The 13,243-nt window shown below is 38.5% G+C and overlaps 1 protein-coding gene across 1 annotated transcript; it reads right to left on the reverse strand.

Annotated features, from left to right (window-relative positions):
• Positions 1 to 6,549: 6,549 nt before the first annotated feature.
• On the reverse strand, positions 6,550 to 7,822 carry TAAR2 (trace amine associated receptor 2). The gene has a single exon (XM_026845533.1). It carries the CDS (start codon positions 7,668 to 7,670, stop codon positions 6,642 to 6,644), a length of 1,029 nt encoding a protein of 342 aa, XP_026701334.1. The 5' UTR covers positions 7,671 to 7,822; the 3' UTR covers positions 6,550 to 6,641.
• Positions 7,823 to 13,243: the final 5,421 nt, after the last annotated feature.

Genomic DNA, 13,243 nt, shown 5'->3' on the forward strand with positions numbered 1-13,243 from the left:
AATATTTTTCAGTTACAGAATGAAAAATTACATTTATAAAGATCATGTTTATAAAATAAGGCTGAGGTTAGTTTACCAGTGCTTGTAAGAGTGTCTGGAGCCATGTAAATAGATAAAGACAACGGAGTGTTTTCAGCCGGAAAAACATATTTTGGCTCCGTTCTGCTCCCCCGGTTTGTTCAAAAAGTTTGGCTAATAGATCAGAATGACTAAGGTGCTAATTTTCAGACAATGATATCTAAATAATTACATCATGTGGCTTAAACTTGAGAGTTCACACTGGCCCTTGGACCCAATGGATCTTCAGCGTCTTGGCCACGTAAATTGTGTCTCTGCACACACAGCAGAGAATCTGGTTAATGTATCTTGTATAGGTTGTCAGCGTGCTGGGTCATTTCCTAGCATCCAGACACAACATTTCCTAGGATAGTGTATTATCCTGCTGAATGTAAGTCCACTCATAGGTTATTTATTATTGTATTTGACAGTATATACAAATACTGTAAAGATAAAAGAACCCATATAAATATTTGCAAAGTTTTCCGCAAGTAATTCCAGGAGTTGCTAATTCATTTATAAAGAGTGTGACTAGTTAACCAAGTCTTTACAGGAAGGCTGTAGAGTACCCTGAAAGTAGAAGAGTCTGAATATTGCACTTGCAATGACCATTTTCAAAGGTTTTTTGAAACGAAGGGTAAAACAAACCATAAATGATTGGGCTGCGCACAGAGCTGAAATGATCCAGCCAGAAGGTGGCATTGCACAAGTCCCTAGATGCTGAGAAGTTAATGGAAAGATCAACTATTGCTAGAAAAGCAGTCAACACCACCACCAAAACCAACCAACCAACCAACCGAAACCCCCTCAAATTTCCATGATTACACATGGTGTTTCCGTTACATTGTTCTGGTTTTTGAAGGAATGCTGATTCTTACAACTGATTGTGACACAGAGGATTTTAGTATTTTTCTGGAATGTTTTCTTGCTACAGAAAATATGCGGACTTATCTCTCTACCATCACTGTGTCTGGAAAAGGTGAAGGAAAGGGAGAAGCCACCACTCCTCATCATTTTTTACATATGAGAGAGACACAGAAACTGCTACAGGCACTAGGTGCCATATATTCCCCAGTAATGTCAGTATTTAACCCTGAGAAAACCATGCTAAAGGCAAACAAGAATAACATTTGACTAGGTATCTAAGCAAATTACTTCTATCGTGGGAATTGTTATTTGGTGATGTAATGCAGTGTGTCAAAGGTGGTATAATTACAGTCAAGAAAAATAAATCAGACAAAAAGGACAGGGGCTATACACAACTGCCTTGCAAGATGTGTAGAGTTTTCAGGAGAGAACACCAAGGTACCGGCATGATTTGATGGAGCTGGCTGTGCTGTGGGGCATAATGTGACACTGAGAAAAAGTCAGTTTTGACCATGGAACAGACCAGAAACTTGATAGGAGAGTGGACTGCTGGAGATGATGTATGGAAGCACAGATGTATTTCCCCCCATTTTTGGAAAGGACAGTTCCACTCAGCTGCATGTATGTAGCACAGGGGCAAAGCCTATGCCTTGTATTTGCAGGCTCTAAAATCTTAACAAAATCAAAGCAACACTACACCATCTGTGAGTTCCAGAGGCTGGATGAAGTAATGATTTAGCAGCATGAAGTGTTCGCCGAAGTAGTGCAACACTGCTAGTCCAGGGGAAGAAAACCAGATAGAACATATTTGCTTAAACATCTATAGAGGAAAGTTCATCAAGGTGTTCTTGAGCACATAATCCCTTCTTTGGGTCAAATCTTGCCTCTCCTTATTCATTTAAAACTTCTCTTTATATCTTCAGAAGTATCTCTGAACCAGCATGATTACAGTGTTACATCAACTCCAGAGACAAATGTGACAGTCTCAAGTGCTGCGACTGCCACTTCTGTCACGCTTCATCTGAGCTGAAGGCTGTGAGGGGACAAAATCTGGCCCTTAGCTCCACTGATATCAGCTCTACCTGCAGTGTCAGCATACTTGGGTCATGTGCAGGCTTTGAAATGGAAGTGTCTGAGGGCAGGATCCCAAGTGCAGGAAGGAGCTCAGTTGTCCCCAGCTGCCTAGTATGAAAATGTTGATGTGGGCTGGAGGCACAGGCCACCTCCTCTGCTCCAGGCTGGCCTTGCCTGTGAGCTGCTGCAGCTACAGCCTCTGTTTGCAGGCACGGAGCAAGAGAAGGCTGCTCCTCATCAGAGGCAAACAACTATTTGCCTGTTTTTCTCTCCCCTCCTGCCTCAGAAGGCTCCCTTCTCCTGTCTTTCCATCTTGCTCCTGTCTATACCCCAGAGCTCTACCAGATCCTTTCTCTTATTAAAATCCAAATCTGCTTTAAATTTTCTCAATCCTGCATTTTGTTGAAAATGTGTAATTAAAAATACAACTGAAAACACTCCTTACAAGAAAACTGTAATGTTCTTGGTTTATATATAGCTAAAAAGACTCACGGCTGTCTCTTGAGAAACTGCGCATCCTTTCCTATGTCAGTCTTCTCTGTAATGCTTCATGAACGCTTTGTTGCTGCTGCAGCCATGACACGCAACTGATCCAGTGGGAAGATGATTTGATTAGGTTACATAAACAGAAGAATAAATAAGTAATTTTAATATATTAGTTACAGCTGTATATGCCCTTTTGTTAGGAGTTTCTTGGAACAGTCACTTTTATTTATTTAGTTTTCACTAAAGCTGATTAAAATGTGGATTTTTTTTTTTGTCAAAAAAAACTTTACAACTGAAAATTGGATACTGACTATTGAGCATTAATTTGCCTGAATTTATCTGACTTCTTTGGCATATTTTAATTTTGAATAGAAAAATTAATGCCTGTAAACCAAAATCTTTAATTTAAATCTTGAAGAATTTATTTTGGAAATGCTATTGCAGTGTCTCCAGAGAATTGTCATTTGAATATTTTATGTTACTCTCACTTTCTTCATCTCCAGAACATGGCTGCCTTCAGAACCATAGTTGTATCAGTGACTTCATGCTAAATACTTAAGTGCTCCGCAGTATTAAGGTATAAAATAAAAATCATCACAAATCTTGCAAAAATAAATCAATATATTTCTCCAAAAGTTTTCAGCTGTTTTTTTGCAACCCAAGGATTTAACTGGGTTTTTTTTACCCCTGCCTTAATAGATGCTGACGTTTTTCCTTAAAGCTGCCTTTGCCTGTGGACTCCACAAGGGGGTATCTTGTAGTTTAGGCTGTGACAGAAAAGATTAAACAAAAAATAGTTAATTTAACTGTTCCGACTGCAAGCTGGCCCTGCAGATAATACCTTCTAGTTGCTGAGTTGCAAACCATTTAAGAATAAAAACATAGCAATTGTGTGAATAAAGATCACTGGCCTTGAAGACAGCTCTGAATGTTGCTGTTAGAGGCATTGCAAGAGGGATACTGACTGTGGATTACCTGGCTGGGATCCTCTTAAGTGTGTCTTGCTGTCCTGCATGTTCAAACTAGGATGTAGCAGAGAGGAAGAGGACCATGGGAGTGCTCTCAGACTGAGGTGCCCACCTGGATGTGGGAGCTTGAATCCCCTCCTGAATCCAGGATTGGAATTATATACTCTAAGAGCAATATTAGCTCTTGCTGGAATGATTCACACTAAAAAAGATACAAGTCCTAACCTTTGTGGCTGCTGCCCTGAAGAGAAGAACACAGTCTGGATTTGATATAGACCAGAATGCATGCTAAAACATTCACTGTGTAGTTTGGAAAAATAGATTAATGGATGAGCATGTGTTTCACTAAAAATAAAACATAGCAACTTACCATGATATTTAAGGAGAGGAAGAAATGAAGATATCTGTAATGCTTGCATCTGAACATAAATGGTGTACTCTGTTGAATTGAATGGGATGAATATGTTATAGCAAAACCCATAGGCACTCAGGTTCTCCTGTGAACCAGCAGGTGTGGTCCACAAAAAAATATCTGTTACTCTGATGCCCCACATTTTGTGCAAAGAAGTGCTTTGTTTAGTGTCAAGTTTAGCACCAGCATCATGTTTAACAGCAGGTGGAACAGCGTGACATGCCACAAAATCTTTCAGGAACCAAACCCCACCATCTGACAGATCTGCAATACCCCTTGGCTAGAAGAACTACTGAAGAAGATCTAGCTATGGGATGCAAGTTGGGAAGGAAGACTGACTAAATAGAAACTCCTTTAACATCCAAGGGCACACACTGGACACACACAAGGCCATGACAGGCTGAAGCCTCACAGATGTCTCAAAATCATTCCCTGAAAATCTGCAGTCTGGAAGAAATGTTGTCTTTGTAGGAAATGTACTGTATTGGGCTGACTCTGAATGATTTATGCTATATGTTAATGAAGTCATTTAATCATTACTTAAAGTGCCTCCAGTTGCATTGTGTCATTTAATTGGACATTTAATACATAGAAGAATTTTCAGACATGCCTAAATGTGGACTTAGAGACTTAACTAGACATCTAACATTAATTTAACACATTCTTGTGTAACTAACAGGAGGGATTAAAGTGCACTGCAGAATAGTTGAGTACAGTGGCAAATACTGCTGGCAGCAAACACTGTGAAAACACTCTAAGAGGATCTGTAGCTGTCTCCCGGTCTAGTGGTTTTTGTGGCCCATGATCTGACTCGTGGTTTCACTGCTGGAAGGATGTCAGGGACATTTAGCGTTTGTTAGTTTTCAATAAAAAACTCTCATGGGCTAGTCTTAACACAAGGATAGATCTGACGGCATGCAAATTTCTCTGAAGAAGCGTCACTGAGCTGCATGCAGACATGACCTGGCATGGCTGGCTGCAGCATTGCCTCTGCTGTGTCCCCCATCACCTGGAGCTCCACTTTCCCTGCCAGCACTTGCACACTGTGGGGTCTCAGTATCACTCCCAAACACTGTGTATTTCATGTGGCTCAGCTCCAACAGGAAAAGCAGAAAGTTCCTGATCGCATCCCAGATGGTGCCCTGGCCAGTGTAAGGTGTTGTGTGAAATGTATGCAAAGGTTGCCCTATGCTTCACTAGAGCTTCCAGAAAGCTGACCCCAAGGAAGGTACTGCAGGAGCAAAACCAGATTAAGATGAGTCTAGACAAACCTGAGGTGACAGCACAGGCTCTGAAAGTCAGGACTGGGCAGTCTTAAAGAGATGCAGCTCTCCAGAGCTGGGACATTGAACACAAGAAACCTGCTGCTCAGTTTTCTTGCTCTCCTTGAGCATCACTCCCATGGTCCTTCTGTTTAATCCAGGGGTCTCCCTGAACATGTATTGAGTAATGATAGGGGACAATGTATTATCCAGCTACTAGGTGTCTAAAGCCCTTATTGCATCCAGCCCTGCTCTTTTCCCTGCTCTGACTGGTCAGCTGGTGGCAACTGTGCAGAGAGAGCATTTGAAACAACTTAAAGGTCTTGGGTTTTATGTTTCTTGTTATGAAAGGTGAGAGACTTATACACCATCCCAGACAAGTCTGTAACCTTCCAGCTCCTTGCTGTCTCAAGTGTTTCAGGGTGAGGTGAAATTGAAATTTTCCAGATCCAAATGATAATGTGTCCGTGTTACCACAGATCTATTAAAAAGTTTTCAGCAAAGAAAATGAGCAGCTATCACTGGTACGCCATACTAATATTGGTGCAATAAGCCAAGAACTTAATAAGCATATGGGTGACTTTTTGGTAGTCAGACTTTAATAAGGGTAGAGTATACATTGTATGCATACCATGAAAGGTAAATCAGAGGTACAATTCACAAAAAAAATCCTTCGGTAGCTGCATTCACTAACAACAACTCAGCCAACTTTATTTTAAGCATGTAACTGATGTGAAATCTGGCAGTGACTCTTACTGACTTCAGAGGGAGCTCAGCATGGCAAGGACCTCAATTGGAGGCTCCAGTTCAGTGTGAAAGTGTGGTGGGGTGCATATGGGGTGGGCTGTCAGCAAACATATTTTATAACATCTGGAGCCTGCCATCTAAAGAAAGAAAGGACAAGCACATACCTGGGTGTGAGCAGTACTCTCATTCCGAAGTACTCCTCCCCAAGTACAAAGCACATGGAGGATAAGGGCTGAAAACCTAATTCTATTGTTTTCAGGGAAAAAGGTCAACTTCAAGCCAAAATTACACTCTTGGGAATGACAGCATACTCTATACATCTTCTAATGCCCCAGTCACAAAAGGGTGATAAAGATTGATTAGCCTGGGATGTGTTCAGTTTAGGATATTATTGATTGTGAACCTCTGGAAAAATAACTGCATGCATACAAGGTTAGATGAAATATTGAGTTTACAGACTGTATGTAAATAGTTTCTGAAATAAAAACAAAACAAAACAAAAACAAACCCAATGTGTTAAGAGATTCTAGAAAGACTTATCTTCTGAAGCACTATCAAGGCATTAAGAGTGAACACAAGTAGTAAATAAATAGCATATAAAATTAATCTGATTTTATTAAAGAAATATTTGGTGACATAATTCTACAGGATGACTCATAAAATTCATATTGCACATTTCAAGCTTTTACTGAACCATGAATATCCAGTAATCCATAGTTTCTTCTTCATTTCTAGAGCTGCCGTCAGTAGTAGAATCTATTACTGCGACTAATCTTCAGATAAAAGTTTTATCATACGAAAATATGGGCTAAATATTTTGCCTTTTAAGATATACTTAAATGTTTTCCGAAACCATGGATAGAAAAAGCCATATATTAATGGATTGCAGAGAGAATTTAAATACCCAAGCCAGTTTAGAGCATCAAACAAAGGTAAAGGAGTAGAGAAATTTAAAAATGGATCTATTAAGATTGTGAAAAAACAAGGAAACCAACATATTAAGAAACCCAACATAACTATACTCAAAGTCTTGGCAGCTTTCCTATCTTTATTCTTAGAAAGCTCATCTTTCTTGTCACTTTTACTGTGCCTGTGTACCTGGCTCAACTCACATGTGTGCCTTTGGGAGACTGTAAAAATTTTAACATAAATCCCTATCATAACACAAGCAGGAGCAAATAGACCGACTATAAATAAAACAGCTCCCCACAGTTTGTTGAACACAATAGGGCACAAGTTTGAGCATTTAACCAGCATTTCATAGTCCTCAATTCCAGAAGCATAAGCTTCCGAGAAAACCACAGCAAAAGCAAAAGCAGTGGGCACTGACCAGCACACTGCTATGATTTGTTTTATGACCGTCACAGTCATGGTGGTGGCGTAATGCAGAGGGTGGCAGATTGCATAAAACCGATCCACGGCAATGGAACAAAGATGGAAAATGGAAGCTAAGCAGAGCATCAGATCAAAACTGTAATGAACTTTGCAGAATGTCATCCCAAAATACCAGCAGTTCTCTACAGACCTCATCATGCTGTAGGGCATAATGGCAAAGCCCATCAGGAAATCTGTGACAGCCATGGATAGGATGAGAAAATTGGTTGGAGAATGAAGACGCTTGAAATATGAGATGGAAACGATTATGGCCAGATTCCCTAAAATGGTGAGAGTGAAGGCTGCTGTTATGAATAGATACATTATCCCTTGTACTGCTGCTGACCTAAAGCTCTCAGGACAGGATCTATTTCCAAACTCAGAGCAATCAGTCAAATCCCTTGAGATATTTGGAGAAAGCATGATCAATCCTATATTGGACTTTTCTATTGGAGATGCAGTTCCATAGGCAGATTTAATTGTCACAAGTTTCCAAAAGATTCCAAATCCTAAAGTGAGAATACAAGATAAAATAAGTCAAGACCATGAACTTAATTACTAAGTGAAATGAAGTAATTAAGAGGCAAACTTTCTTTTGGCTTAAATAAGGACCATTATTTTTCCCATTATTTTTCTGAAATAGTACATGAAATCTGATAACTGGAAGCTATCAGAAAATTCATTGCAAATAATATTTAAACAAAGCAGTTGAAAGTAAATTTAATTACATCTTAAATAAATTATTTTATAACATTAATTTTATTTTGTGCATTCTATTGTATCTGGAGAATTTTGTAAAATATGGTTCTTGTATTTTATATATAACACAATTTTAGTAATTTTAAAGTATTAGAAGAAAAAGACGTATAGACAAAGAAAACCATCAAGTCACTTCAGTCTGTAAATACTATGTAGGACTTATTTGTCTCTTCAATCTTAGAATGATTTTTTTTTCTATATGAGAAATATTTTGCGAGCTGACATATCTCAGCTTTCTTGAAGATTTCAGTTAATGAGATATTCACCTAAATTCTCATCTTGAGAGTCACAAATCAGCTACCAAAACCCCCTTTTCCAAATTAATTACAACGCTAAACTCACCTGCTGTGGTTTATTAGCAATGAACGCATCTGATAGAAATAGGTTGTAAAATTGGTATGATAAGAAATACTCTTTACTTTCCCTACATATATACTTGTTTTCTATGATTATAATCCCACTAACTGAAAGGGAGAGGAGATAAATTGAGTCTTGTCTCCTGTAATAGACTCTGGTCCAGCTGCAGTAGTCGCAAATGAATACACCAGTGAATATTTTCAAGGGGTAAAAAATTCCCTTCATTTATCTGGGGACAACCAGATGCATTTCTTCCACCTCTTTTCCTCATAACTTGTTTTGGACTGAGAGCAAATTTAGAAATAGAAGCAGAAGGAGATACTCTTCTCCACAGTAAGTTAACCCACTTAAAAGAAACTTGGGAAGCAGCTTGGTCCACCAGGTAACCCCTTGGAATAAAGAAATTACAGAAACAGAGCATCAAAATATTAAATAGACTGCTTGGCAGTCATTGTTATTGGCTAATCCTACCTGCATCTCTTTTAATAATACCATCAATAAATTCTTTAAGTAGACATTTTTCTGTTTTGTTATTGTCCTGCAAAAACTGCAACTGCAATGTCGGTAAAAGACAAACCTCCTCTGTAAATTGGCTCAGATTAATTAAAGGTGGGAATTTATTTTTCTTTTATGACATTGCATTTACTTCCCAGGAGATTTTGAGTTAAAAATATGTATATAAATCAGGGTTTTACATCAACAGAAGATAAACAAAGCCAAGTGTCTGTATTCCCAAGACCATTATTTTTGTTTGCTCTATTAATTCATTTACCCTCACATATAGAGGAGCTATTTTGGTGACTTAAGGTAGATACAAGTCATACCAAAATGAGTCTTTGAATGGAGAGGCTAAAGGTAAAGGTAAAGGAAAGATGTTCTGAGTGTTTATCTATTTTAGTGGCCAATACTTTAACATTTTTCAATCATTACCATTTCTAATGAAGCTTAGAAACTAAATATTTAATAACCTTGAAGAAGATTACTATCTTGTAATTTAATGGGCCACAACAGCACTTTCTCTTATGCTGGCTGCATGTGTAGCTTTCGCATAATGTACAGAAAATCTTCCCTACACGTTACAGAAATGGAAAAGAAGAAGTGTTGATTTAGGTCAATCTATCGTCTGTTACTGGAAAATCTATTATTTATAAAGAAATAAAAATTAGGAAAGGTAGTATTTCTTTTGTTACAAGAAAAGGACCAAATTAATTCACTAATAATGTGAATAAGTGGAGTCCTCTGAGGTCAGAGGTGGATATTCAGACTTATTGCTGACCCTTATACAGATGTATTGAAGATGCATTACAAAAACAAGGGTAAATGACCGCTATTCCACAGAGACTGGATCTTTATTGAATATGATATACAGTATGTCATAAGAACAGGGCAGAAAATAAACATGTTTTTTAAAATTAATTAAGGAAAGAGTAAGAACATTTAAAGGAGTCTACCTTTATGGCAGCTGCTTTAAAGACAAACAGGGAAACTTTCTGTTGGAATTAAAAGGCGAATCTCTGGGATTATCTACAACAGAATCATTTGCAAACTCCAAAAATAATAAAATTTTGTCAGTGTGTACAGCAGAGATATTTTATCTTTGAGATCTGTTTAGTATTTTTGACACAGGCATGTCTAGTAACTTTCTTTTTAAGTAAACAAGTGAGAGATGTAAGATTCACACAGATTATTAGTTATTAAAAGAAATTGCTAAAACATAAATCTGTGCAAAAATCTATGCAGACACAATTATATTAAATTATAACAAGTAAATCTGTGGAAAGAGGCTACACTTGAAAAAGAATTACCTTCAGGAAGCAGCGTCCCATGTGCCTCACCACTGGTGTTCCTTTCAGCATGAGATGGAAGACAGGGATGGGGGGACAGTTGGACACCTTGCCTTTCAGAAATTAAACGTCTAAAACCTGCTAAGAAATGTACAGGAACTGAAACCTTTATAAAAGAAACTGTTTAACTGGGTTAAAACAAGACTGCAGAAAGGACCTTAGAGATTGTCTTTGAGAATTAGTCGTGTGAGGCACTGCTGTACTGCAAAGGCAGTGTAGAGAGAAAATTGTTGTCATTACTTTCACTGGTAAATCAGTTTAGTTTTGTCACAGCCTATGAGTTTGCTTTATGTTGTACCTCATCATTTCAGTGTTGTTGTAATTATTGATTGAACTATTTGGTTACTTATTACTAACCACTTCAGCAAAGCAGAAATCACAGCAATAGAGAGCAAAAGACAAGCTAAAATTTTCTCAAAGATATGTTTTCTCCTCTTGGTAACTGAGAAAGTCTAAAGGGTGCAGGATGCACTCTGTTTTCAGTGATCTTTAACCTCTTTACCCTACATATCTTTTAGTCAGTATGCTGTGAGTACTCAGTATTTAAGGAGGTTGACTTTTTCTATGACTATGGGAAATAATGTTAAGACCTCTATAAGACCTCTAAATATAAGAAATAAGTTGAAAACTCTACAAGTAGGTTGTGGAGTTCCCACTGCCTAAATTACCTGTGGATCCAATCTCTTAGGAAATGAATTTATTTTACAAAGGCTATTGCATAGTCATCACATAGAAACATTTTCAGTTACCTATGCAGCTGGTTGGATTTAAAGTGTCAGCATGAAGGTGAAAAGATCTTACCAAAAAACCTACAAAGTAGGAAATTAAATTTAGTTGGAAAAATCTGGTTATGCAAGACCACAACATTAAGCAAGACTCAGTAAATATGGTAACTGAATTTCATAGAATCATAAAATCACAGAATGGTTGAGCTTGGAAGGATACACTCTTCCCCATCACCCAGATCATTAATGAAGATGTTGAATAGGATTGGTCTCAGTATTAACCCCTCAGGTATACCACTCGTTGTTGGCCTCCAACTAGACTTTGTGCCAATGATCCCCATCCTCTGGACCTGGCCATTCAGCCAGTTTTCAATCCACTTCACTGTTTGCTCATCTAGCCCATATTTCATGACCTTCTCTATGAAGATCTTACAGGAGACAGTGTTGAAAGCCTTCCTGCAGTCTGAGTAGGCAATAACCACCACTCTCCCTGTGTCTATCAGGCCAGTCATTTCTTCATAGAAGTTTACAAAAATTAAGCTATGTCTAATGGAAACAGACTAGTCAAAAACTGCTTACAGATAAGCGTATTTCTGAATTATGTCTTTAGATGCATTACTGTGGAAGTAGTGTTGTAGATAACTAAGATGATCAGGAAAACTACAGAAGTAAAGGACTTCTGTAGAACATTTATCATCATGTCTGACTGCATCTAGTATTTTCTTCCTTGTTGAATGGGTATTAGCACATTATAGAGGACAGAGAGTGCACAACCTAGATGTGTTAATGATTTAAGGAAAGCCATACACTTTGCAATATTTACACAGTTTGAGAGCTCAGTTTTTCTGTTTGAACACTGCACTAATGCTGTTTGGTTTTTTTTTTTTTTTTTTTTTTTTTTTTTTTTTTTTTTTTTTTTAATCTAGCAGTTTAAAATACTCCATTTTGTTTTGAAGCTTTCCTTGTGAGGCTTCTAGAAGGGTCCTGCTTGAACAGTCAGTGCTTCTCTTCTTCCCCCATCCTGCTGCATCAGCTGTCCGAGGGACAGACAATAAGTCTCAACCACAGGTAGGACCATCATACAGGAGGCCATAGCAGGCATCACCTCACAGGCTGCAGCACCATGTTACAACCTCCAAAACATGAGCTACAGGCACTAAGGCAGAGGGGACAGGCGGCAGATCTTGATTCTGAAATTCACTATCAGTTCTGTACAAAGCATGAGAGGAAGGTGACATTGCAAATTGTGCTCACTGGTGGCAAAATGAACAGACATAGCTTTACTGGTGAAACAGAGCCTTTCATCATGCTGGAGTAATTGCTTTGCACAAGTTTTCAGGGAAGTTAAGACATATGAAATCACCCACTGGAGACTCATTTGTTTTGAAAAAGGTAGCCATCTGGGAAATGTTTAATAAGGTCACTAATTAAATGTATTGATAAGGAATTTAACAATACCCTTTGCACTTCATTTACATGATGACACTTTGAGATTGCAGTAAGGTTCATTCTGCTTTTCCAGACATAACTCATAATCTGGTCAGACAACTGAATGAGGCGTTTTTCTTGTGCTCTCCTAATTTTTCAGTCTTGGATTCAAATAGAGTCCCTGTGGCCTCATTAACACATCTCATTTGTACATCCCCTTCACAGTGAGAAATAGCTTTGCGCTGCCTGTGATTAGAGCTAATGAGAGAAAGTAACCTGGGACTTTATTAAAGTTGCTCTGCTAGAGAAGGTGCTCTGTAAACAGAAGGCAAGGAGGCTCTTTGGGAAAGTGCCACCTTTAGGTAATAGGACACCAGAGGAAAGTTATTTCAGAAACTTTCTGAGCTGGGCCATGCACAAAGCTGACTTATATTGTAGGTTATTAAGAACAAGGAGAACTGCCTTCTAGGTGTGGATGAAGGTCACCAACAGTCTGTGTGTGGAAGCCCCTTGTTACTTCTGCAAATATTGGTGACATCTTGGCTAGACTAGCCTGCAGGAGAGTTGTTGGTCTGTACATTGAAAATGTCTTCTATTATTTCCATTTACACTAAATAGTTTGTGGTGATCTTGTGCAGCCATGACATTGGGTTGTCCTCTCTACTGGTTTTGTCTGAGACAGGGTTATTTTTCTTCATCTCATAATAATTTGTATGGTGCTATGTTTTGGATTTGTGATGAAAATAGTGTTGATAACACCGCCCCTGTTTTAACTATTGCTGAGCAGTTCTCACCCAGCCTCAGGGATTTTTCTGCTAGGAGGCTGGGTGTGTACAAGAGGTTGGGAGGGGCACAGCTGGGACAGCTGACCCCAACTGACCAA

Source organism: Athene cunicularia (genome assembly GCF_003259725.1).
Source record: "Athene cunicularia isolate RWA chromosome 3 unlocalized genomic scaffold, athCun1 chr3_part1, whole genome shotgun sequence".
In the NCBI taxonomy this organism is placed as follows: Eukaryota; Metazoa; Chordata; class Aves; order Strigiformes; family Strigidae; genus Athene; species Athene cunicularia.